Source organism: Ptiloglossa arizonensis, chromosome 14 (assembly GCF_051014685.1).
Source record: "Ptiloglossa arizonensis isolate GNS036 chromosome 14, iyPtiAriz1_principal, whole genome shotgun sequence".
Lineage (NCBI taxonomy): Eukaryota > Metazoa > Arthropoda > Insecta > Hymenoptera > Colletidae > Ptiloglossa > Ptiloglossa arizonensis.
Genome location: NC_135061.1, coordinates 4,539,931 through 4,567,777, shown reverse-complemented (window position 1 = coordinate 4,567,777; position 27,847 = coordinate 4,539,931). Strand labels below are relative to the sequence as shown.

At 36.7% G+C, this 27,847-nt stretch overlaps 1 protein-coding gene across 1 annotated transcript; it reads left to right on the top strand.

The window, feature by feature from the left end:
- Positions 1-105: 105 nt before the first annotated feature.
- Swip-1 (EF-hand domain-containing protein D2 homolog Swip-1) lies at positions 106-27,585 on the top strand. Its single transcript, XM_076326555.1, has 4 exons — positions 106-523; positions 20,901-21,048; positions 25,005-25,139; positions 25,998-27,585. The coding sequence occupies exons 1-4, from the start codon at positions 354-356 to the stop codon at positions 26,130-26,132; spliced, it is 588 nt and encodes a 195-aa protein (XP_076182670.1). The 5' UTR covers positions 106-353; the 3' UTR covers positions 26,133-27,585.
- The last annotated feature ends 262 nt before the right edge of the window (positions 27,586-27,847 follow it).

The window sequence follows — 27,847 nt, the reverse complement described above, 5'->3', positions numbered from 1 at the left end:
GTAAATCTATTTTTCTGTTAAAGAGGGTGCCACGCGTATGTAGGTCCATGTTGATACGTCACTGGTCTCCAAAGGTGCCTATAGTATCCAAGCTTCCCGACACACCGTCAGTGCACGCTGGCTCACCGCGCTGGTTGGTTTGTTTCTCGTTAGTTGTGTTGACTTCAAATTTGACAGCTCACATTGCAGTCTTCGAATCGCGTCTCGTTTCACCTATCTCGGTTTACATTTCCTGCGAAAAATCTCGGGATTAGCTCGTTTAAATCGATCGAATCGCGCGTCGTTCGTGTTGGCGATTGAATTTCGTGAAATCGTACAGGTTAACGGCCAAAAATCGAAGGACAGTTGAGAAAATGCCAGCAGACGCGGAACTCAGTAATCTGCTTAGCAGGCGACAAAGGATCAACGAAGAGCTCGAAGAAGGGAAAGAAGTGAAAAAGCAGTACAAATTCGTGAATGTTTACACCGAGTTCCATGAGTTATCCCGCCGAGAGATCAAGCAGTACGAACAAACCTTCAACAGGTGAGGACCAAACCTTCCGCTTCTTTCTCCGGTTCTTTCTCCGTTTCTCTTGTCTGCCCACGATTTTACCGGTAGAAACCTGGAAAAATTTTGTCCCTCGTTTTCATTCGGAATAAACGTTCCTTGTAAAGAATCCGTGACCTATTTTTCTCCGTCTAAGGGGCACGGTTTCCAGAGCAAGTCTTTGTGCTTACAATTGTTCGAATATCATTGTTCGATCTGTCGGTTCGAGAACGATTAGACCCTGGGTTACCTGTCGACGACTGAGCATATTTTGTTCGAATTTTAACGCATCAAGCTTTGAAATGGAATAATATTCCCTATTTACTGTTTGAAACGAATATTTTACTCAGAAATATTAGAATATATTTGAAAACATTAATCGCAGTGCGTAGTGTTAGGTTAGTAGTAAAACAATAAACACTCGTATATTAGTAATAAATTACTAGATTTAATACGTATTTATTCGTACCAGAATTTTGTTAGATACTAATCTCTATTCGCCTTTATTTACATATTTATATTGTGTATTATTCGAAACAAACGTTGTCCATCTGCCGACAAAGAACTACGAGATGAAGGACAAGGAAATCGAAAGTAGGGTACATCGCAACATTTGTCGAGCCGGCCGCGATTTTCTTGCTTGTTTACGTTACGTTCGAGTTTACTTACTCCCCTGCGAGCAGATCGTGTTTCTCTTGGGGGGGGGGGGGGGGCAATTTTCTTTTTGCGTATGAGAATACACGAAATTACATCACGCAACCAATCGGTACAGACAAAATTTAAATTTGCTACATTTTATAATATATTATCTACCATTATACTATGTCGTAATCTACTAGTCAATTATGCTATGACCTACCATACCGTATTCTACGTTGTGTTTTTTTATACTGACGAACATTGTGGTTTACCATACATTCTGTAACAATAAAAATTTTTGGGTATAGTATAGTACAGCGTGGTAAGTGTAGTGTTATATATACGTACGTATTACGATCTATCATTCCTTACTAAACTTTGCTCTACATACTTACTACGTTATATTATACGGTTCTATACCGTATTGTACCCGGTATTATACAATACTACGCCATACTGTATCCTAAAGTTTTAATAGATGATGTAGGTAATCGTAATTTCGTATGTAATTGGGCTTGCGGTCACAGTAGATAATACCCCTTCACATCTTGCGTCGATTTTTCCTACTATTGTCTGTCCATTAAACCGAGGATCAGTCCCGGAGAATATAGCCCAATTTCGTAGCCATTTTTTCCCCCGAAGCGAAGACACGAGAGACTCGCGTCGCGGTTCTGTTTCCACGGCTTGACCGAAAATAGAATTTGTTTCGTGCAACGTAGACCCTGGAGATTTCGTAGTTATTTCGCGGCGCGGAGGCACAAGCTTTTGAAGATGCCCAAGTACTCGACCGTGTGCACCCTACTTCTGCCTTGTCAAACCTGCTGCCCGGTTGACTCCGAAATACCTACAAGAAGAACAAGAGAGACGGAGGACAGACTCCTCGAGGTCGTCTGCCCTGGCCTGCAACACGGCCTCCGTCTTGCGTCTTATTCCCCGTGCTACGAAATAACTACGTCACGAATTGTACTGTCTGCGGTTTCGTAATGATCGACGCGTGACTTTTCCATTTTCTTTTCTTTTTCCTACGTCGAACCTCTTCGTACGAACGAGACAGGCAAAATGCGTTGCACTCGATGCGGTACGAGTACCTGCCGCATCTCATATTGCGTTCGGGCCTCCTCGCGTGATTTTTAACACCGACAATGAATGGCGGATTGGGTTTTTAATTCTGAAATAGCGAGGAAAACTCGTTTTCCTCGTTCGCCGCGGGTCGGTTTCTTTTTGCGCGTGTCAAGATAGGGATCACGTTTCTGGATAAGTCCGAGGAATAAGAACGAAAGGAACACCTACCGCTTGTATTTATTATACACGGTGCTTTCAAAATAAACGGGCAAACTTCAGGGATATATTCTACTAATTATGACGTCGAAAAAATTCCATGTAAACACGCGGCTCTAATTGCTTCCTTTTCATCATTTAAATCAGTGTTTCTCAAACTGTGACCCACGGTCCTTCGCGAGGCCGTGAATTCTCGGGATAAAGACAACCTTAAACTGACTAGATTTTTCTAAACAAAATTGCTACATTTTTTTTATTATTATTTCTCACGTCAATGAAACAAAATTACATTTCTATTCGATTATTTCGTGTACCGTATTAACCACGAACGACATTGATAGTTTCAAATATTTGTACACGCTGCGCGACACTCTACTTTCGAATATAATAACAAGAAACAAAAGTGCAAGTGTAGAGTGTAATTTCTCCACTTACGCGGTGCATTTGTTCCGGAGTTTTTCGCGTAAGTCGATTTGTATAAATAGTTTAAATTGAGAGTGATATGGTAGCACGAATAAGAGTTACGTGGACAGTGTCGAGTAATCTTTGTAAGCTTTTCGTAGGGTAACTGAAACGTTTGACCCGATATTACTAGTAATTTCATCGAGTACACAATCTCCATTACTGAAGTTGATTAAACTTAAACGGATTCATACGTACTTTTTTATGGAACGAAGAATTGAAAGAGAGAAAACTTTATTTAATATGTAAGAAGATTCTGCTCATAGAAGAGTCGTAAGCATTGTATTTTATTATCTATTATTGTAGATAATATATTGCAATAATATGTATATTGCAAAAATGAAACTGAAATTCGAAAAGCTCGAATGGTTTCATCTTTGCTTTTAATATTGTCAGTTAAGACGATCCGTAACGTTATCGTAATACAAGCCTGTTGGGTTTATAGACATGAAATTGTTTATGAACAGTTTCACCTGGAAATATTTTTACGAACACGGTGTTAAATTGCAACGAGGTGTATGATGGTAAGGTGAGTAGTACTTGTGTCGTCTTGACTCTGTCGACTGGAATTCTATTTCTAAACACAGAATACGATCAGAATGACCGAGTTGCAGCGAAGCGCATAGTAATCAGCTTTTGTTCATTAAGCGTACAGTGTTTGAAAACCCGGACAACTGTTAGTCTATTTTTCCACGGAGTACGTCATGCATTGTTATTCGTTTCAGTAATTCATTATGTCCGCCGATCTGGCAACTGTCATGCTATACGAAGAAGAAGTAGCGATTAACTATACTGTAGAATAAGGTAGGGTAATTCCGACCATGGGATATCTACGTCCATTTTTCTTTATTATCCTTAACATGAGAAAAAATAATACACGTTACGTTATTTCGATTCTTGTTACAAAATAGCGCCGACGATGGGAAATATACACCAAGTAGGAGAAAATTTATTTCAAACTATTCCCAAACGTATATTTAACTTGTTTACCAGAGTTAACATCGTTTGGAATCGATTAATGTAGTTTCATGGTCGTGATCACCCTTAGGGTGAATTACGATCATGATATGCAAACTATATTAATCGACTCCAAACACGTGTTAACTTTCTTGAACTTGTTATGTGGACGTTTGGGAATCTTTGAAATAAATTTGGCACTACTTGTTGTGTTTTTTTTATCATTACTACTGTTTTTGGAAAGGTCTAACAGACTGTCAAATTTCATAAATATTTAATAGTTTTCATGAGTTCAATAATAAAAGAATCTTTCGTTAACATTGTTCGACTTGACAGGGTAATTCTGATCATTAAATATCTTACACCGTTAAGAGCATATATTTCAAATGACGCCTATCAAGGTAATATATACTAACAATGTACAAGGTTTATCACAATTTTCATTAAGGTAATTCCGACCACCCATTTATCTCCTTTAAAATTTAATCTATCATTTTTTACTCTTAATTTCTTCCCAAGGGTCTTATCCACATCTGTGGTAATTATGAGGCGTGGTTTCTTTTCACAGGGTTGGTAATCAAGGATTTAATTTCAATTTTTTTAAATTAGTATGTATCGTTCACGCCAACTTCCACACACGATAAATGAATTATTATTTCTGGCCAATATCGCGTGTCTTCTGGTATTGTAAAGTCACGGTGACAAACTTCGTTTCCATGTCTACCGAGAAAAATAAAACGTATGGAAATCAACGATAATCATTACGAACATTTTCTCACATAAAATAGATAAGTATCTACTTACTTATATGCACCGAGAGACGTAAATTGTGTACATCTCCTAAAAAGGAAAATCCCATATACGTAAACGTGATCTTTCTCGTTCAAGATCGCTTGAAGGTTAACAGGTCCCATGTAATTGAATTTGCCTTTTTATGACCTACATCGTTGCGTTAATGAAAACAAATCGCCCCGTATGAAAAAAACGTCGATGACCTTACAATCTCGTAAAGTGTGATCTCGAAAAACAATTTTTGATCGTCATAATATTTACTCCTCCAAAACGAACAATCTTCTCCTATGACACTTTTTTCACTATCATCGAAACAACCTGAAACATTCTAGATTCCACACGCTCGAATTAAAGCAAATATCCCATACATCGTATTTCATTTGCAACGATAAAAAAATTAAACAAAGGCGGAGGATTTTTAGCTACAATCAGCGTAGGAGATTCCACTCTTCGATACTTACCTGTCGATGTTTAGTCTCTTCAAGGATACCAACACGTACCACTAGGATTCGAATTGTTTTACATACCAGAATACGTAAACGAGCGCTAAACTCGGCGACGATATATTCGTAATTGAATTTTCCAACGATACAACATCTGAACATCCTCCCAAGGTTGAAGATGACGTCATGGGTCAAGGGTCGATGTCGATTGGTATTTTCGTCTATTTCGTTGAAAATCGTTCGTCCTTGAAGCGTGTTAACTGTTACACGCGCGACATAATGGATATCCGTATCCATATTTATGCCATATCCAGTCCGTGGGACGTTCAGAAGCAAGGAAAAGTGGGTAAGTAGCTAGTTTCTCTGACGACAAGGACAACTCCTTCGATGGTGACGGTGCTTAGCGTAGTTATCTTTCTGGCCTAGGTATCGTCTATCGTGCACGATACCTATGCACGTGCTCGGCTCGCGGTGAAACTTTCGCGCTACCAGATTTATTGACTATCTAATCGTCGATCGCATAAATAATTATGCGACGTCTGTTGTTCGTTATCAGCGATTGCCTTAAGCGGGGGTATTCCTCGGAACAGAATTAGAAAGCAGGTGCAAGAAAACACGTTTATGCATTGTAATTCGCTATCTAATAGCGAACTGAGAACAATTCTCCGACTGGATTTGGTATTTTTCGTTTATTTTTATTTATATCGAGTGTGTTGGATCGTGTTACTTAGCTCGAGAAAAAGTTACGTTAAAAGAGGAACATCTTGTGATAGATACATCTGTTTTATAGAGGTAGAGGTACTGAGGGTATTTGAAGGTTAAGATGGTTTTTTTTTAAACACAGTGTCCTGGTATCCTCTTTGTGACAAATCAGTGGTCTCAGAGGTATTCATTCAGCCATCAATGTCTTTGAATTGTCATCTCGGAACTGCTGTGACGCGTGTTGCGCAACTATTCAAGGAATCGTTGATCCCGTTATCAATGCCACTTTATAAGTTGAATGTTGGAATCAGATGGTTTAGGATAGACGTATCTTACGTTCAAAATTCATGACTCCGCGAAATAAAACTGACCTTCGAATGTCCTTGACGATTACACTTATAAAAAGACTGTGTTCGACACCAGGTGTTGTCCTTCTAATTAGATACTTTTTTAATCGATAGCTCTTCGCCAGATTCTTAAACGTAATTAAAACGCGAGGGGTTCAAGATCGGTGAAGTTTCTCCGAAACGAAAATGAATTTATACTCGACCTCGTTCCGACTGCTTTTTAATTGTACGGTATTCGAGTTATTTTTGAATAACTTTCACGTGCGTTTAGTTAGAGATAGTACGTCATAGGTAAATAACTTGTTTACCAGAGTTAACATCGTTTGGAATCAATTAATGTAGTTTCATGGTGGTGATTACTCTTAAGGTAAATTACGATCATGATATGCAAACTATATTAATCGACTCCAAACGCGTGTTAACTTTCTTGAATTTGTTATGTGGACGTTTGGGAATCTTTAAAATAAATTTGAAAATTATTTCCAAAAATAATGTTTTTGGAAAGGTCTGACAGACTATCAAATTTCATAAATATTATTTTTTTAAATTTCGTTAATATTGTTCGTCGTTGTTTGTCAGGGGTAATTCCAATCGTTAAATATCTTACACAATTAACCCTTTGCACTAGAAGCTTTTCTGCTACCAGAGACTATCACCTCGACGAAATCCTTCGAATCGTCTAATTAATTTCAAACGAAACATTTTCATTTCATATACATATGTTTACATCTTACAAGAAAGGAGCAATTCAATTTTAATTTCAATTCCAAACCACGATGGTTCCCCGAATTGGAGAAAGTACACCGAATCAAATGGCGATCGAGGATCGCCTTTCGAGTGGAAAGGGTTGAGAGCAAGCATATATTTCAAATGACGGCTGTCAACGTAATAACAGTTAACTGTTATACCATATATAACTGTTATACCATTATATATATATAAGTACCAACAGTTAACAATAAAACGATCCGAGGAAAGTCGATCCATTGATAACCAAGTAAATGCTTATCGCGCACGAGCGACTATAAATACGTATCGCTTTTATACCGTGGTCTGATATACAAGTTCGCTGACATTTGATAGTAACCGTATAGTTGGTCATTTATGGTCGTGGATGGGTCTACGTAGGTTGCGATTATCAACCGGCTACTTCCTGTTGCGGAGTCCTCCTTACCTCAATGCACTTTCCAAAAAATTTCAAACTTACAGTAATAAGTTACAAAAGAGCGGGTTCGTGCTTGTACAGATGCAGAATATTTAAATGGTTAATTCGTTGTCCGCCATGGGGGACACCCTGTGCCCGGCATCTGCCTTTCCAGTCACACTGTGGGGGTCACCGGTAATCAAAGCTATTAAACGCTTGTAACAAACGAACTCCACCACTTGTAAAATTCCGTTCTGATTAATATACGTAAACGCGGTGACAATGTTGAATAACAAGTACATTATTCTACGGTTAACGTTGTTACCGTGAAAGAATGCAAAAAATTGTGCGCTAGGTTTACGGATATTTCTTGCACGAAATTCAAGCGTATCTGTGGAGATAGGTACAATACGTATAGAGAGTTATAAGATGAAAAATATTTGAAGAAAATGAATTTTAATGTGTCTTTGTCTCGTTGAATAGATAAAAGTCGGCACGAATGATAATAGAGGAAAAGTATAAAAGGTTTCTTCTGTGATTTTCCTCATCGATCGAAATGCGTCAAAATGACGCGACTCGTAAACCTAGTGTTAATGGACACAGTACATTCTCCTTTTGATACCATATTCTTTATCATAAAGGTGATTTGAGTAAACAAATTATATTCGATTGATAAATTCCTTAAATGAACAATCTACGTCTAATTAAACTGTGTATATTAAAACTGAAACTCAACTCAAATCAATGCAATTATATCGAATTAAAATATCATTTAATAATGTTAAAATGCAGAGTGTCGAGAATGACATTTTTTTTTTAATGGTAAAACTAACTTGGAGTACAAGACATGCAAATTCGATGGTGCCGACACATTGAAATAAAAATGACTGTCCAGCATTGAAATGCATTTCCAAGTTTAGAGTTGCAATAAATAACAGCTTTCTACTCTTGCAAATTCCAAACAAATCCGTTATTAACGTAATCGGTCAGATTTGATCTAAGATCGACCGAGTAAAATCGGAATTTGTTTGTAAAACTTGTTCACCGGTAAGTTAATTTTTATTCATAAGCTGACGCATCTCGGCTTAATGTTGAAAAATTTTCAGAACCGGTGAAACTAATCGAAACGTTGAAAAGAACTCTCGTATTAATTCTGATACGTTTAAAATCTAGCCTAATCTAATTGGCTCGAAAGAGATACGAGTACGCCGAATGATTTATCGGAAACGGTGACTTGATATTTTGATCGCGTGTATCTGTAAAAAATACTTTCGCGAAACAGTGAGCGTAATTGGATCCTTATGGAAACAGTGGCTCGTTAGGAAGAATTTTATTCGAAAAGTTGAACTTAGAAATCGTGACGTAAAATTTACAGTAATAAACGACCTTTTGCTCCGCAACGAAGCAATAGCGGCGCGTGTTATTAGTCTTAACACGATTCGAACGGAATTCGTTTTGGTTTTTCTTTTTTTTTTTTACCGCGTAAAAGGCAGCCACTTTTAACTTCTTTCGTAGCATTATCTTTTCCTCCTTTCACGGTAGTTCGAGGGGAAAATCGTGACCTATTCCGGCACGACTAAACGTGTTGCAATGAATTCTTCCCACGTAGAAAATATTATCCATTCTGTGGTCACATGTAGCGCAGTGTATCGGTCTGTATTAACGCGATGAAACAATATAGAAGAGTAATACAACAATATGTAACAATGGACTGCTTCCGCCTTTAAATTGTTACTGTCGGAGTCGCCTGTGTCGCCGCTGGCAGATACTAATATCGCTAATATGTCATTATTAGTGCTAATACGCCACTTGTAATAATCCAATGATCAATTCGGTGACCATAGGTAGTAGTCGAGTTGGGTGAGCGATGGAAAATCTTCAACGTCAATTTGAACACTTCACAGAAGGAACGTTGCATATTTACCAGCTCGTGACAGAGCCGCTATCAATTTTCGGGCCTGTGGCAATAACGGAGCATTGATTCTTTATTGGTATTTTACAAAATTTCATTCAATTAATTCTAATATACTAACGTATTACAATTTGCGAACAGTAAACCGAAACAACAGAAAGATGGTGGACAATCTCGAGTATAAGTCACCGTACGCGAGAGATAAAAATGATGTACGTTTGTTTAATGGGCTACGAGGTATTATACTCGGCATCGAAACTCGTAGAACACGTCGTGTACGCGTTATGTTCTACCTAATGTTCACGATAGCTAAGCAAACTCTTCCCGGGCCGGGAATCTGTTTTCAATGGGGGACACGCACCGAGTCGACAGTTTCCAAAATTCATATGCGACAGTGTACGCAGGTACACTGTACGGTACCGGAAGTCATCAGACAACGCGCGGCGTGAATTCGTTTCGTGACTAACCGCACCGCATGTACGTAACACTTTGATTCACATGCGTGTACTTGCTGGTGTGATTCATGAAGCGATTCGTCACACGTTGCTTGCGATTGCATTCGCGCTTGATTCTCTCAATAAATTGTCAAATGAAACGCATCATTGAATTATACTCGCCGATGTCGATGCTCGTCGTTCGCTCTCGATTTTAATCTCGGTTTACAATTTCTAAATGGAAGTTATCGACGAGTTACAGCTCTCGAATTGCGCTCGATCTCTCGATGGACGAATTATTTTCTTAGAAATAAACAAACATTGTACCGAACCCGTAACAACTATGAATCTTGTGGCGAAGTTGCGTACCATTGGGAAATCTAACATTCCTGGATTCAATTCGAAACGAAATTTGTTCAATTTTCGTTAACAGACGCGATTTATACATTTTTGAATGGTTCTTAGATTCGCATAATTAACTTCACGCACACTTTTATGTTAGATGTCCATGTACAGACACTTTTTTTGCCGCGACAAGCAAATACGATATGCCTGAATTGGTGTTTTAGGGTTTGAAAATAATTAATTTCTATAATTGTAATGTTATATTGTATTTTCTTCTTTTAATGTTCAACGATTTTATTTTAAACTCGTTATTTTAAAATAGTCAATATCTATTATAAATATTGAAAACATATAACTATTGGGTTGTTCGGAAAGTCATTTCGTTTTTTTTTTTGGTGAAAATGAAATACGATTTTTTTAAAGTGCACAAACATTTTATTAAATTATATATTCTCCATTTTGGAAATGACTACGAACAATCCGATACTTACCAGTCATCCCGATCGCGAACGGTTATTATTATACGAAATACGAGCAAAGGTATAATTTTATCAAATTATATATTCTCCATTTTGAAAAACGAAATCACTTTCCGAACAACCCAATATTTTGTAATATTATACCAACACCGTGGAACATTTGTCTCTAATACCAATCAACTAATCACGCTACTTATCCAACACCAAAAATCAATATTCGTCGTAAAAAAAATCAATACTCGTCGGTTTGGCAAGTACAGTACTGTCTCTCAAATTGTCAAAATCACGTGATCGAAATGCGACAGTCCTGCAGACAAGTATGTGAGATCTGCTCGTCATCTTTCGCGCAATGTCGCGGTTTTGAACTTGCGACAACTCGAGGGACAGAAAACGCGACAACTTGAGACACAATACCCTAATTGGAGAATCGAGCGCTTAACTGTCCGGTTTATTTATACGTTTCGCTTTCTCTTTTGCGAACCATATATATTGTTGGCCTGTGACCGGCATTATAACGCTATTATATCTAAAAAGAAATAGTTCTGCTCGATGCAGCTCCCAGTTTGACAGACTTGTCGCATAACGACGAGCAAACCGTTACTTGAAAACCATTCGCGAGGAGCACGCGTTCCGAATACATAAATGACGCGCGGATTTATTCGATAACACGGCTCGCAGACGTCGTGAAGATATTTTATATCGATCGGTTCACGGCCTTTACTGCCGAAACGATGTCGACGTATCGCTCTGGTAATTAAATTGTTTTTTCTTTTAAACGGCTGTCACGGGGTCTTTAATAATAATACGAATGGTAATTTAGCGACGCAATTACATGTGCATTACTCCTTTCGAGATGAGCTCGAAAGAAGTTTTTTCTTCTTTTCTTTTTTCTTTCTTTCTTTTTATGGGAACAGATGGTTCGCTGTAAAAAGGCGTTGCGGCCGAATGTAATATCGCGCGTAACTTTGTTTTTTCTGCAATTCTTGACAACATGTGTTCACATCAATTGAATCGACGTGACCGCGGCAAGCATATATTTAGAGATTAAAAATACCATTATTACGTTTACACGTACGTGTCAAAGGTCGAGAACGTTTGCACGTACGCGAAAACAAAAAAAAAAAAAAAAAATGAAGGTGACATTCGTCCGTGTTAAGATTCACGGGCAAAATTTTCATCGAACGCTTCGAACAAATTCAAAACTGTCAAAACATTGTTCACTTGTATCTTCGATTTATTTTTCCAAGTTGTATTAACTGCCTCTCAATCGTTTCGTATCGTGTACAATAAATTTTCTGCGATCGTGTCATTTCGTTTAAATGTCTCGGATTTATAATGTTTTAACGAACATCGGTTTTCTATCGGGCGAAAAATGTTGATAGTACAAATATCGACGAATCCCTTATTGGTTCTCGAGCCGCGGCAAGTTGTAAACATCCGAAAAACACGGTGTATGCACTTTAGGGACTTTGTTTGGCTTGGATCCTTGCATAGAGTTCGTCGACTAGTAGTCATTATCCCACGGCTCAATGGGATTTTCAGGTGTCTCGCGATTCAGCGCGATTCAAGCACTTCTTCAATGCACTTCTTCAATGCACGGTCGCAATACCGGTGCATTAAGTATCGTGTGCAATAAGAGCGTTTCGTCGTATATTTTTCTATTCAGCGATCACGCGCGTATTGCACTTTACTTCGCACTGTTCTTCTTTTGTCATCCCTCCGGTGTGGATTTCTTCCTGTTCGCTAAATCACTTCCGCTTTACATACTATACGCGACGCAATCCAATGAACTGGAACCAATTACTTACTAGAACCAATTACCAGCCAGAACCCCATTCAATTTCATACAACAGGGGACCACTGTACATTGAATTATTAATATGTATATGCGCAACGAAAGTTCATAATCTTTCACGAGATCCGTTAAATTAACGATCACTCTACACATAACGGAAAGTATTCCCGAAACACGGCGATAGATTTACATACGATGATTTACCAGAGCCAATTATCTACTAGAACCACGTTCAATTTCGTACAAGAGGGAACTACCGTACATTCAATTATTAATATGTATATACGCAACGAAAGTTCATAATCTTTTATGAGATTCGTTATATTAATGTATTCAATCGTCATACGATGAATACGATAAGGAAGAGATGTTTCTTCGGTTTCAGATTTCTCTTCAACTGTCTCTGAAAGACAGAATTAGCCTATTGGCCGAAATTTTCCAAAAGGTACCATTAAATAGCGATTTTCTTATACCGTTTCTCGTAATTCCACTTTCTCGAAATTCTATTCGGGTACACTCCTCGGTAATTCTCGATCAAAGATTGGACAGGTTACTCGAATCGGTTCTGTGTAATCCCATGGGTCCTTTCGTGTTATCCGAGGTTGTCTCGGTCAATCGACCGAGGTAAAGGTTGCACCTTCGTTTAGAAAATGTTCGATTTTCGATCGAACATTTATATTATTCGCAAACGGTCGATCTTTAACGAAATCACTCCATCGGAGTATCCACGTCGGGAATTCTCAGTTAAAGGTTGCATAGCCTGCCAAAAGTCGAGTAGTTGCAAAAGCACCGCGCTACCGTACGCAATCGACCCGTGGCGGCGATGACGTCCTTCCGAATACAAAAGGAGAATCTCGACCGCATCGATCTTGGAAAGAATGGTGGAAGGGTGAGAGGAATGTATCAAGCAAGTACCGGCAGTCACCTTGACCCAGTTCTCTCTAGTCTTGGAGAACGTTGGTGAACGAATCACGTGGCGGGCCCGACCAATAATGCAAGAATTGATTATGCGATAACAATACACGGCCCTCCTGCATCCATCGCTGAATAATCCTGGCCTGGTTAGAACCGATTCGCCTTACAGGTCACGTTGCGGTTCGTCGTCGTAATAGTAATTACCAGCGTGTAAGGTAGGGTTTCGACCAGACCAATTTCCACCCAACTCGATGAATATGACATTTTTTTTGGATCAACGTCGTACATATTTCTACGTGATTGTCCATTGGTCGTAAACGACGTTCTTGCTACGTCCTGTCGTACGAAATTGTCCCTTCGAAGGTTCTATGTTCGTTAATCCCTTTTTCCGAACGAAATATTTTCAGAGAAGTGTAAGGTGCAAATATTGGGTCGTTTGGAAAGTTATTTCGTTCTTTTCTTTTTTTGGTGAGAATGAAATATGATTTTTTTAGAGTGTATGAATATTTTACTAAGTTATATATTCTCCATTCTGGGAAATAAAATGACTTTTTAATCATTTGTATCGAACTAAAAATGTTAAAAAGAATGGAATGTCCGAGTTGTATTTATAATTCGTAAGAGTCGTTTTTTTTAACGAAACTGAAAAATCTTTGAGATACATTGAAGGAATTGTGAATTTTATGATACATACGAATTAAATATTGACGATTATTGTTGGGTATCGGAATTAAACGATATCGATATATTCGTGTTGGTTACAAGTCTCGAAACAATTGATCCGTGAATCCTTATCGTTTTTATTTTACTGCCGGCGAAACTGAAACGAATGGTGTCAGATACAACGATATAAAAGATTGAAAGGTCAAGTATACGCTAAAGGTCAAAAGCTTCGATGGAACTCGTTTCATCCACCCTGACGAGCTTTGTAATTCCGAATTTAGGATTTATGAGAATGAATCTCGGTAGATACGAAACGTTCGCTGGCTCGTAAATTTTGTCCTGTTTTTTTTTTTCCCCTCCTTTAATATTCCGAGCACGTGAATTTGACGTCATCGAAAGTTTACGAACAGTATTCCTATCGAAAATATTCATGAATCCTTGGAGAATCGTAATTCCTTCTGAGCTTACTTCGGTAATAATTTCGTAGCTTTTGATAGAAGACTTAAAAGATATTTGTGATACAATAGTCACTTTTAGTTACACGATTGTACTCGACATTTTTATATTATAGATTAGCACATACTTTCTGGGTGCTAAAAATAGTCAATAGAAACTATTTTCAATGATAATTTTGAATAATATACATTTTTCGAGTGTTTGTCATAGGTAATACTAATACGTTGATATTGGGTTGTTCGGAAAGTCATTTCGTTTTTTTTTTTGGTGAAAATAAAACACGATTTTTCTAGAGTGTACAAACATTTTACTAAATTATATATTCTCCATTTTGGAAAACGAAATCACTTTCCAAACAACCCAATATATCGAGAAAATATGAACAGAATATAAACCAGGCTGTTCGATAAGTCTTGTCGTTTCTATTATAAAAAAAATACTACGACACTCGAACTTTGAACAACAGTAAATATACAATCGAGTCGACAAATCTATTGGGTTGTTCGGAAAGTTATTTCGTTTCTTTGGTGAAAATAAAACACGATTTTTTCAGAATATACAAACATTTAATTCAATTACATATACTCCATTTTGGATAACGAAATGACTTCCCAAACAACCCAAAACAAACTATTCCCCAAAAGGGAATGTTGTATAGTTTCGAGGTATTAAAAGACATTTAAATACCAAACGGAATAACTCCGTGAAATAAAAACTCAAAAAGATTAATACTGTACGCAAAGTTTGCTAAAAATTCCACGCACGAATTTAATTTCACGACTCGTTTGTTTGTACCGAAGCTCCGGTAAACAGAAAGCGCATTATGTAATTTTTTCGATCAATGTGACAAAAAGACTTGGAGAAAAAGAACGAGTCGTATTTCAATCAAACGCGTAATTTACGCAACGCGGAGATCAATTATCGAATATTTCGTTCGGTAATGTAATTTCAGCGATCGGTCGCTTAATTAGAAAATGTGATCCGATCGATTCGAAGAAATGTGCGCGCAGTGGCGAATAAATGGAAAAATACCGCTCTCCCGGTCGGTATTTCTTTCGCTGAAAGTATACACTGCCGCGACAGAACGTGCTCGTCCATTGATTATTCAAATGAGCCGTGAAATCGCGAACGAACGTCTTCGATTGCGTATCCACGTGGGGGTATATACGTTTCAGTATCGAAGAAACGCGCGTCCACGGTTCTCTCGCACTCTTATTGATCAACGCTGCTTGTCCGTGCATATAAACGTGTAACCTCGACCTTCGAACGATTCTTGCTCTTTACCCTGACCGAAAGGAGCTTCTCCAGACGCGTTCGAATCAATTTATCGAAACGATGGTGCCGATTGCACGTACCAGGGTACGTTTCTGAAGTAGACGATTTAATAGGCGTACTCTGCTCGTCGCCGTGATGGAAAAAAAATAAAGTACCGTACAGACACGAGTGTCTGTAAACACTTTCGTTCCGAGTCGCTTTTTCGTTGTTCTTATCACGGAACGATTGAACGTGCTCGATGGTCGATTCGCGACACACGTCCGGAAAAATCGACCCGATGAAATCGTTATCGCGTTAGACATCGTAGCGTTAGCAATTTGCGAAATATTACGCTCGAACGGTTTCGTCTTTACACTTTAAACTGTTGGCACGATCAACCAAGTGTGAAAAATTTAGTTTCGCGAATTGGTTCCGTACGTTGCGTAACTTCAACATCTTAACTGGGGGAAGAAAACTAGGAAAGAGACTAGAGAAGATAACGTGTCTACGGCGTGTTTCGCTTTAAATATAACATTTGATTAGCTAACAACATTGATGAAATGTAAACGTCTTGCAAGAATGCACTTATCTGGAAATAATAACTTTTTACTAAAAATACAAGATAATCGGATAAAATACGGAGTATCGTAATCACCCAAGTCTTCAGTTTCGCGATTGACTCAATTTTAGAGCGTTGTTTAAATATTTGCACGAAAACGATACAAAAATTAGAATTATTCGTCACGGTGTTCCCATTTTCGATTCGTTTCCATTATTATTTTTTTTTATTCCGCTTGTTCCTTAGGTGCATCTTTTTCTTTTATTTGTATACAATACTTTACAGTTTAATATACGTTTTTAAGTAAAATTTATTATTTTACCTTATTAGTATCTGACTACTCATACATCAATGAAAACGCCTATCCTTGTACATGGATATTACCCATAAATGCAACAACTATTCCGTAATTGCTACTTAGAATAATAAACACTACTATTTAATCGTAATATTTCAAGATTTTGATATTAATCGGTACAACATACGATTCCGAGACCGCGAAGCAAATAAACTGGTCGGTAAAGGAGACACGGGGACATTTACCTTACTTCTACATATACAATATAAGATGGAGTATCGAGATAAAAGTATAATAATACATATATTGAGATAAAGATAGGCCGTGATAAATAAATGGACAGGTAGAACAAGTTTGAGTAACTCAAAACGTGCAAAAACGTGCTTTCGAAACATTACGTAAAGCTGGTGATTATGAAATGTTCGTACATACTTGATCGATTTCGATGGATCGTATTAATTTGAAAAATTAATAAGCGACATCTTCAATTACTCAAGTGTGTTATTTCGATTACTCGAACAACGTAATACTTTTTTATCTTGCAACGTTTCAATCTATGTACGTACGTACGTCGAAGGTCGATCACGGGATAAAGAGAATGATACCATTATACGTTTAACTTATTGTTAGAAACAAAGCGCACTCGAAACAACAGATCGTTGCGTGATCGGAATTCTCTATTGGACTCCGCGTTACACAGATTGAAATAGGAAAAGGTGAGACAAAAGGTTGAAAATAAACAGCGGAGCGTTCGTTAAATTTTGTTCACGGAATCTAGATCGTGCAAAAGGAACGAATAATCTTGCTATTTAAGTACGTGGATTATAACTTGTAGAAATTCTACTAAATCTGCACACGAATATTCGGGACCCTCGTCAATACGGCCCTGTCAGAGTCACGTGATTTTGTTTACCTGTACTTTATCTTTGAGTTGAACGGACAATAGAGTGTTCCATATCTTCTCGATAAAGAAAGACTTTGAAACGCTCTCCAGAGTATAATTAAATCGTTACAATTTCTAATACATATTAAAACTGTTCCTTTAGAAACATTTCTGTTTCGAACATTGTGATTCAATTGAAACCATTTCATAATTTTCAATTTCAACTTTTTATGCGTCATCGATCAAGCAATTTATTTCGTACCGTTTAATGAGAAATCACTTTTTCGATTAAATAATATCGATAACTCTTTGTTACTCGATTTTTATATAAAACTGCTTCATTGTAGATAAAAAGTTCGTTAAATTCTGCGATCTTTTATTACGTTCAATCGAAACGAAACGAACAATGATAAATATGTTACGAGTAAAGCACAATGTTGACAAGAAATTGAGGGAAGAAAATTATAATTATAATATATTTATATTATAATATATTTATAATTAATTAATATAAATATATTAATTTTGTTCTCATTTGTGAAAACTGAACGCCATCGCTACCGCTGAATTGCTGCTAACAGGCTACTGTGAAACGAACAACAGTTTCAATCGAAAAACGAAAGTAATAATTAACAGCACTCGGATACTCCCGGAACACTTACAAAGAAATCATCTTAGTAGCGTGTATCCACGGCTGCGGGTTTCTTCGATTAAAATTCAAATGGTTCAATAACCGTGAAAATCTTGCTCCCGGATTTTTCTTTCTGTTTTTTTTCTTTTTCTTCTTCTTTTCTACAATTTCAAACACCGTACGGGGAACAATGCGTCCAGGTGAACGTCTGTCCGCATTTTTAAAAAGCATCTCCCTACGATGAATGGAAACGAAAGCGTTTGCCACGCTTCAATCGAGTGACTCGTTGCTCTTAATTAACGTGTAATGCAATTTAGATCGAAATGGTGGGGGGACGTGAGAACGATCGGCGTTACACCGATTTCGAAAGTCGCGGAAAATGTCAACGGTGCGTTGCTGTGTGTGTCTGTAAACCGGAAGCTCGTGAAATCGACTTTCCGTGTAAACGATTCCGCTAGCCACCTCGCGAATAGCTTTCCAGGGTGTTACGACCGCGTTCACCGTGGCTGTCGATTCAACGAAGCGCATCACTCGATAAGATCGAATCTCGGAATTCTCTACGATTGACTTGCGCCCGAGAACATCCACTGACGTTGAATATCAGCGGGAAACGTTATTAACGTCTCTACGGCGTCTAACTCCCCTAACGAGCTCTCCTAGGAATTAGAATTGCAACGACCCTTACACCGTAACTTTTATAGATATTTATTTATTTATTTCGATAACTAACGGGACGATACCTTATTTTATTGGAGAACACGGAACGGAAATAGAACGCAGCGACGGTGGTAAATACACGAGGTGTTTCTGAAGCAAGAGGGTCCAATTTCGAGAGCGTATTTCACTGATGAAAATAATCACGCGCCAATCGTTTTCGAATACAAGTTCGAATACGAGGTATTTATATTTCCAGCGAAACGTCACGTGTGTTAACGTTCATTTTATTTCATTCGCGTTTTTTAAGATAGAGACTTTACTTTTCTTCTTTCAATGTTCGACGATTTTATTTTAAACGTTCGCAGCTTTCTACTCGTTTTATCGATCAAGCGAATTTCGGTTTGCAATCTGAGACTTCGTTTTCGAGATATAAGCAGTTATGTTTATACAGGGAGTTCGGTAAAGTATTCGACGGAATTCGCTCACGTCACTGAACAATTCGCTCTGAACAAAAATTGGTGTATACGTTTTAAGTCTGTTTGGTACCAAATGCAGACAAATGGAAAATCAACAATTTCCTGTAATAATACCCGTATATTTGATATACACGTCAAAATTGTTGTTCGATCGATATCTCATTTTCCATATAACTGTTCAAATATAAGAAACGTTTATTTTCATTAGAAATATACTTTTACGGAATATCTTCGTAACTGTTCGGTTATTTATTTTATTGGTTTGTTCGGATAGTCGTTTCGTTTTTTATTTTTGGTGAAAATGAAACACGATTTCTTTAGAGTGTATAAATATTTGATTAAATTATACATTCTCCATTTTGGAAAACGATATGACTTTCCGAACAACCAAATACTTTATTCAACGTTTTTATTCCCCGAGTATAAGAGTACAGATACGTGATATAAAAACGAATAAGCAAGAAATATGTACATAATTGCGTAAGAAACGAGATATGCAACTAGAATGCTGTTATTAAGACCTAACTGCAAATATAAATCCAGTCCGCTCAAACACAATAGACCAACATCAACTGTCATAGACGACAGACAACGATTGGAGTAACATTATGTAGTTTGATACTAGTCTCTGCATCGTGACACTTAATTATTCTAACAATGAAATGGCAGATATTCGAAAAAGAATCGAACAACGTCTTTATCGATGTAACTCTATTTATGTTATGACCTGTCGCAAACTAACAGCGTCATTATTCTGGTCGTTATCTGGTGCCTAACTATGATTGTTTACATTATGATATCTCGTTCGATCTGTTCAAAGTTACGTTTAAGTACTGAACATTCCATTCGAAATATCACCTTTACGAAATTAAAGAATGTTTTAATAATATTTATCAATCAATTCGACGTTTCAACTATCGTATATTTGTTATAATGCGCGAAGCAGTGTTATGTAGTATGGTTACGACAAAGGTGTATAGTTTACGTTATACATCGAACTAAATAAACGTGACTTGTAGTTCGTCTTAAACTCAACTCACATGGACGATGTTTAATGAACATTTTAATGTGTAACATAAAAGTCTTGATGTTGAAAAAATCAGGATCTATTATAAGTATCAAAGGAGTCTATTAATATCAGGAGTAAATATCTATTATAAATCTATTATGAATTATAAATACATCAAGGAGTCAATATCTATTATAAATATTGAAAATATATAACTATTGGGTTGTTCGGAAAGTCATTTCGTTTTTTTTGTTTTTTGGTGAAAATGAAACACGATCTTTTTAGAATGTACAAACATTTGATTAAATTATACATTCTCCATTTTGGAAAACGAAATGACGTTCCGAACAACCCAGTATTATAAATGTTAACAAAGTTTCGGATCGATTGTAAATGTCGAAAAAGTCAGGATCCATTATAAATGTTAAAAAAGTTAGGATCGATTGTAAATGTCGAATAAGTCAGGATCCATTATAAATGTTAAAAAAGTTAGGATCCATTATAAATGTTAAAAAAGTTAGGATCCATTATAAATGTTAAAAAAGTTAGGATCGATTGTAAATGTCGAAAAAGTCAGGATCCATTATAAATGTTAAAAAAGTTAAGATCGATTGTAAATGTCGAAAAAATCAGGAGCCATTATAAATGTGAAAAAAGTTAGGATCGATTGTAAATGTCGAAAAAATCAGGAGCCATTATAAATGTGAAAAAAGTTAGGATCGATTGTAAATGTCGAAAAAATCAGGATCCATTATAAATGTTAAAAAAAGTCATGATCGCCCATAACCGATAAGATCTTCGCATTACGCGTGCTATATTTAATCGATGCATTGATTACTTGCAGGTTCGACGCTGGTCACGATGGATACCTCGACCTGTCCGAACTGAAACGCATGATGGAGGTGTTAGGTGCACCACAGACTCACCTCGGTTTGAAGGCAATGATACAGGAAGTGGACGAGGATGGCGATGGACGCATTTCTTTCCGCGAGGTTGGCCATTTCACGTGTTGATTACCGTTCATTTTCCAAAAAATTCAACCATCCTACGCGATCACCGAGCATTTTCTCCTTCCTCCGCATGAACCTTCTAATAAAAAGCAGGAAATAGTTTTGTTCGCGTAACCATTCCATTTTACCGGAAATCGCCACGACGATGAATACTTTCGTTCGCTCGTTATAATTTCACTGGATGAGCAGAGTTCGACGGCCCATTTTGTCTCGTTTCGTTTCACTTTCTATGCAAAACTTTTTTTTATTCTTTCACTAAATCGAAAGTAGCTATAATTAATGGTAATAATTTATTTAATTATGTACCAACGAGTTACATATATAATATACAAATTTTATAAATATACAGTTGTGTACATAGTTGTCCACTTATATTCAGCAGAGAGATTCAAATTTTATTACCAAGTAAAGGTTTATCCTTAATCGAGTATTAATTACAGTTTGATTATTTATTTTGAATATGATTCAACATCCAAAGAAGAAGTTTATTTTTCTTCCACAATTTGCGATTATATTTTACGTTTCTATCGACAAATTAAAATATAATAAACCCAACTTTTTTATTCTTTCACTAAATCGAAAGTAGCTATAATTAATGGTAGTAATTTATTTAATTAAGTACCAACGAGTTACATATATAATATACAAATTTTATAAATATACAGTTGTGTACATAGTTGTCCACTTATATTCAGCAGAGAGATTCAAATTTTATTACCAAGTAAAATTTTATCCTTAATCGAGTATTAATTACAATTTACTCTTTCGGTCAAGAGTAAGCATTTTCTGATTATTTATTTTGAATATGATGCAACATCCAAAGAAGAAGTCTATTTTCCTTCCACAGTTTGCGGTCACATTTTACGGTTCTATCGACAAATTAAAATATAATAAACTCAACTGTGCGAACGCGCACGTTTTCTTAGAAAATCGAAACGAGATTGAATGCACGCGAAGAGCACAAAAATCCACGTAACAAAAGATACCGTAACGTAGATAACAAACGGAAACAAATTCGCAGAAATGACCTGGCACAATACTTATCACGTTAATTGTAAATATGTAAATAATAAAAATGATAAAGTGTATTAAATGATCCGATAAGAAAAATTGCCACGTCACTTGCATGGCTGCATTGGTCCATTAAGGGTTAAAATATTTAAAATAAAATTTAAAATAAAAATTTAAAATAACGACAAGTATTGGAAAACTTGTTAAATACTGGAAAATATTTGTTTCCCGAAAAAGTGACGTATCGTTCCAAATCGTCGACTAATTTCCCGATATGACGATCCAGCTTTACCGAAGGACAATTAAAATGTTTTATTTTTGCTTGTCGTCCGCGACGTTTAATGCGTGAACGCACGTGCCATGTATCCTTTGTAAAAATAGTTCGGCCCCTGGGGTGTTTAGCGTGAAACTCGCGCGCAAGCTGTTTGACGATGCTCGGTGTTTATTCTCCGTGTGTGCACACTCGTGGGGGTCAATGGTGTTCTATTTAAGTGAAGTACGCCATAAATGTGCTTCGAGTAGTTTGAAAATATTTCTCTGGAAAAGGAATACCAATCACGGATAGTTCCCAATGTTCGAGCATTTTTTAACCGTAGCCCCGATCAAAATACAATTATGCACTATGCACAGATGCAGTGTCGGTAAACAGATAAAATTACGTTGCAAAGGAACTAGTAAATACTCGTAATGTATTTTTTCCACTCAATGCATTGTTTCTGCTTGTTCTTCTACAAATCGCAAAATATCGATAGAGAAAAAAAAAAGGAACATTGCTCGTATTTGTAAAAAGTTACTTTTTTCTTTGGGCAGACTTTGTCGGACCAATCATGTTACACTTTTTAGTCAGACCACTCTAGGGTTAACCCTTTGCACTTGAGGCTTCTTTGCTACCAGAAACTCACGCCTCGAGAAAATTCTTTAAGTTTTTATTGCTACTCTATGCCAAAGGGTACTGTTTTTATTTTTTATCGATTTTAATTCAATTATTAGGTTTCTTAACAGCGGTTACTTCCAAGCATAGAAAAATGTTTAGCTACACTCATCAATGCAAATTGGAGAAGAACATAAAGGAATTGAATAAAACTAATGTGTCTTAGATGTAGTATTTTAAATAATTTTTCATGTAAATATATTTGTATGTAATAAGAATTCATTTGTTTATACATATGTTATTATTCTTTGCATCCTTTTTTATTACTATTACAGTTATAAGTTTAGTTTTGCGTCAATTATTTCTACTGATGAAAATAGATCCAATGTTGCACAATTTGTAATAATTTCCCAATACCAAATGTATAGAAATATAATTAATTCATATTTCACTTATGTACTTTCAAACAAAATTATAATAAGCATTTTACATTAATAAATCTTAGTTTTCCCGATATAAAAATTTAAATTCATGACAAAAGTAACTACATTTTTTGCTTCTACTATAGTCATTCGTTAGAGACACTTCAGAAACCTTCCACGTAGAATTACATTTTTTCGGTATTGCCTCCTTACAATATACACTTCTTTTAACCCTTTACACTCGAGGCGTCTTCGCAACCGGAAACCGACGCCTCGAGAAAATCCTTTAAGTCGTAAAATGAATCCGTAATGGAACATTTTTATACACTTCGAATACGTGTGTTCACACTCTACAAAAACGTGATATTTAAATCCAAACCACGAAGCTTTCCCGGCTAGAAAATGGTACACCGAATTTCGGTGGATCTCCTCTCGAGTCCAAAGGGTTAAACAAGCGGCTATTTATTCCGCGGTAATTTGCATCTAGGTGAAAAATGATCGTTGAAAAATTCGAGAGCACGAAGCGTTCGCGTTGGCGCCATAGGGAAACTTTCGCTGGAAACCACAATGTTTGCCCGTTGTTCGAGAAAGGATAAATCGCAAATGCGAAGACACGCGTGTGCACCAAAGGAAAGTCCTCGGACTTGATGCAAATGCATGACCGTGCATTCCTACGTGACTTTTCGTGGTTCGCGAACAAAGCGTTCGATCTGCATGCATGCGATCGGTCGGCTGTTCACGGATCACCGTGATTCATCGCGTCGCTGAACTCGGTATAGTGACCACCACTCACCTTCCTCTTAGTCATCGTGTCATTAATTGAGATCAGACATTTCAAATGATTTTCAACTGGCTCGATGCTCGACCGATCGATCAAGCCGCGACCGTTTCGTTTCGGTGAATTTTTGAGAATCGAAATGTTTCACTTACCGATCGGTAATTAGTAATTAACGACTGATTGCTTCTATTCTTAATCGTAGCTGAAAATTTTTCAAAAACGATTCTCACAACGCACACAGGACCAAAGAGTGGTCGAAATTTGGTCGTGTTTGGTATTATTTTCATCGGGAAAATCTCGCCAATCACTCGACAACAGGTACTCGCGCGAAAACACAAACGCAAAAGTTTTTAGTTTTCATTAGCAGCTACCGCGTCGATCTGCCCGCTGCTTGGTGAATCACTTTGAAGTTTGAACCCGAGTTGTTAATTGCACAACTGTCGGTCGTTCAAGCTGAAGAAACGTAAACAGTGGCGAACGATGATTCAGTTTAAATTCTGTTCGAAACTTCCATCTTGAAACGAGTCATTACTCTGTAGACAATGAACCGTCTTCGTACAAGTTACTATTCGTGTACAGAATATTGTTGGTTCCTTTTCAAAGATTTTGCGATCATTTTTGCACAGTATTTCCTTTTACGGTATTATTATACTGTAGATCGGTATAACAGGAAATAAATGGTAAGTCTATCCCCTCCCACCCCTCCTCTCGATATTTTACTTTCATTGTTACTCGCACAACCGTCGAAACGGAAGTGAAATGGCAATCGACAATCTCACGACTCGATGGAACAGTTCCGTAAGCCTTGATCGTTCAATCTTATCCGTTGACACGTATGGTTTCTGGTTTGTTACAGTTTCTACTGATCTACCGCAAGGCGCATGCCGGTGAATTAGAACAGGATTCTGGGTTGGGCCAGCTAGCTCGTCTCACAGAAGTCGACGTGGACGAGGTGGGAGTCACAGGGGCCAAACACTTCTTCGAAGCCAAGGTATAAATTCTTTCGTGTAGCTGGAAATTACTTTTAACCGCGGAACCAGTTTCGGGGAACCAAAATTTCCAACGTGGACTACACGGACACTCCGTGGATACGATAAACTCACTGCTCGTAAGAACCACGAGTAACACCACTCTCGATGATAAAAATATCAACCGATGCAAACTCCTTCGGTGACTCGGTAATGGCTCACCACACGACAAATATTTATGTTACGCGTGGTAATGGTGAAAACCGTTCTCGGTGGTAAAATATCAAAACGATTAAAAGAAATAGCCTCCGTGAGTCAACGATAGTCCTGGCTGAATGTCCTCGATAGCGAGAACATCGACCAGATTTAAAAAAAAAAGGATCTATGGATCTCTGACGAGACCTGAAGCGACCTATGGTACGATGAACATTAACACGTGATAATAGTAAAAGGCTAATTTAATTAAATTTTAATTTAATTCAAAAATTAACTGACTTTTTATTGGCTCGATGCGATCGACTTTTGATTGACTTTTATTGGATCGATCGAAACACAACCGTTTAATTTTTTTTTTAAATTGTCCATCGTAAGACACTAACGTGTGATAAATATTTATTTACATTACGCGTAATATTGGCGAAAGACGCCACGCTCTCGATAGTCAAGATATCGAGGAAATTTGAAAAGGAGGATTCTCCGCGGGTCACCGCTGACCCACGCGGCACGAACCGCGCTAATGAATTTGTGAACGAGTGAAACTATGAAACTATGAAACTATGAATGACTTTGTTCAAGTACCCATGCGCATAATAGATTTAGGATTCGCGAAAGCGTATCCGTGCCAATTAATGTTTCCTGTACATCAATTACTGTTTTCACAGATCGAGCAACTACGCAAGGCGAGCAAATTCGAGGACGAAATCCGCATGGAGCAAGAGGAACGAAAGCGAGAAGAGGAGGAAAAAGCAGCGAGGCGAGCGCAATTCAGGCAGAAAGCTGCTTTGTTTGGCAATTGAGAGGGAAAATCGCGAATCGAAAGTGCCGATCCTCCTCTGTACCTTAATGGAGTTACAAACGGTTGCCTTGATTCGATTCACTAATTATTATAGGACTCGTCGATCTGAATGTCGCGTAGATTGACTAGCGTCGCCATTGCGCATCGTGAAATTGTTGATTTTGCTAAAAAAAAAAAGAAAAAAAAAAGAGTTTCTTTTATCCGTAAAACATTTTATCGTATTCCTCTAAGATCTTATCCTATTCTAACGCGACGCGTTGAACGAGTGTTGCAATTTTTTTTTTCTCTTTTTTTTTTTACATCGCAGATGTAAAACAAAGTCCATTGATAAGCACATTAAATACGTGACCGATAATAATATTATTACGTGTGTGTTTTACTATTAAGAAATTTTGATATTACTTCTAATTGCGTTTCTTGGAGCATTATTTACGAACGTTTATCTGCGCATACATAAAAGTCTATTTTATATTAAAAGGGACGATGTTAATTGAACCTATAAAAGTCAAACTCCACATGTTTAATTGTTTAAACGATTGTACTTTTACGTAGCATGAATCATATATTTTGAATTGTTAAAAGAATGATCGATAATGGAGATAGGTACTTTATAAAATCGTTTTTCTTTTTTTTTAGTTTCGTAGGCGTTTGATATTAGATTTCGGACATTCGTGACAAACGATAAATGAGTTTTAACAAACACACGACTGATATTCGTATAAGTACAATTAAACATAATTTGTATATGTATGTATATTAATTTATACGATAATTTCAATTTAGAATGTAAAGATTGGCGCACTTTCTTAGAAAGAAACATTTCGCAACATACTTTTGGTCGAGAAACTTTGACGAGTACTTTTGATTGATTAACTGTATCGTTTATATAATTAAAATTTAGTAATACGTCGAAAATTCAGTTTCAAATCTTTAGAACGTATAGTACCTAATATTTTGGGAAACGAGAATTAGCTTAAAAGACATTTGAGTGAATAATATTTTAAACTATATGATAAAATTCATGTACCTTTTCATACGTTCATTACGATTCTAATACAACATCGGAGAAGAGTTAGAAAGACGAAGTATATATATTTTTTATACACACGTTCATAGTATTTCATTTTGTATTAATTCAGAGTAGATAAAAAGGTTTTCTCATTATGGTACAAAGCGATTTTAAATTATTTTTATAAGCATTTTTTAGATGTGCTTTATGCTGAAGTTATTAAGACCACGTGTCATTGTTGCGAACTGTACATACGTAATACGAAGAGTCATAAATGTATCTTAGATACGCCTGTAAAATTATAGATTGTAAATAAATTTTCTTTTTGTTGCAATAGTTTTTTTACACACTTTGTTTAACTGGTAAGATAAAATTACAGTAGTGTTGTATTGATATTGTGATAAGTATTGGAAATTGATGTAAAATAAAGGACTGCTTTAAAAGATTGATACCGTGGTTATATACTTTAGAATTTTATATTTTAATATTATAAAGTTCTAAAATATAAACTAACATAGTGATGTTTTCCTAAATAAATAAATTCTTGAACATTCGATCAAACATATTCAAAATTAGCGCTGATGGCGAAACATTTTTTTTGAACGTTGTTACCAACTTAACGATTTTAAATTTTAAATTACAAAAATAGCTATTATTTTCCAGCAATTATTGTTCAACGTATAATACTTTCTAAATAAGTTTACAAA

Coding starts and splice junctions, on each gene's coding strand:
- Swip-1 (XM_076326555.1), top strand. CDS start 354: ATGCCAGCAGACGCGGAACTCAGTAATCTGCTTAGCAGGCGACAAAGG. Junction 524..20,900: donor TACGAACAAACCTTCAACAG/GTGAGGACCAAA, acceptor GATTACTTGCAG/GTTCGACGCTGGTCACGATG. Junction 21,049..25,004: donor GACGCATTTCTTTCCGCGAG/GTTGGCCATTTC, acceptor GGTTTGTTACAG/TTTCTACTGATCTACCGCAA.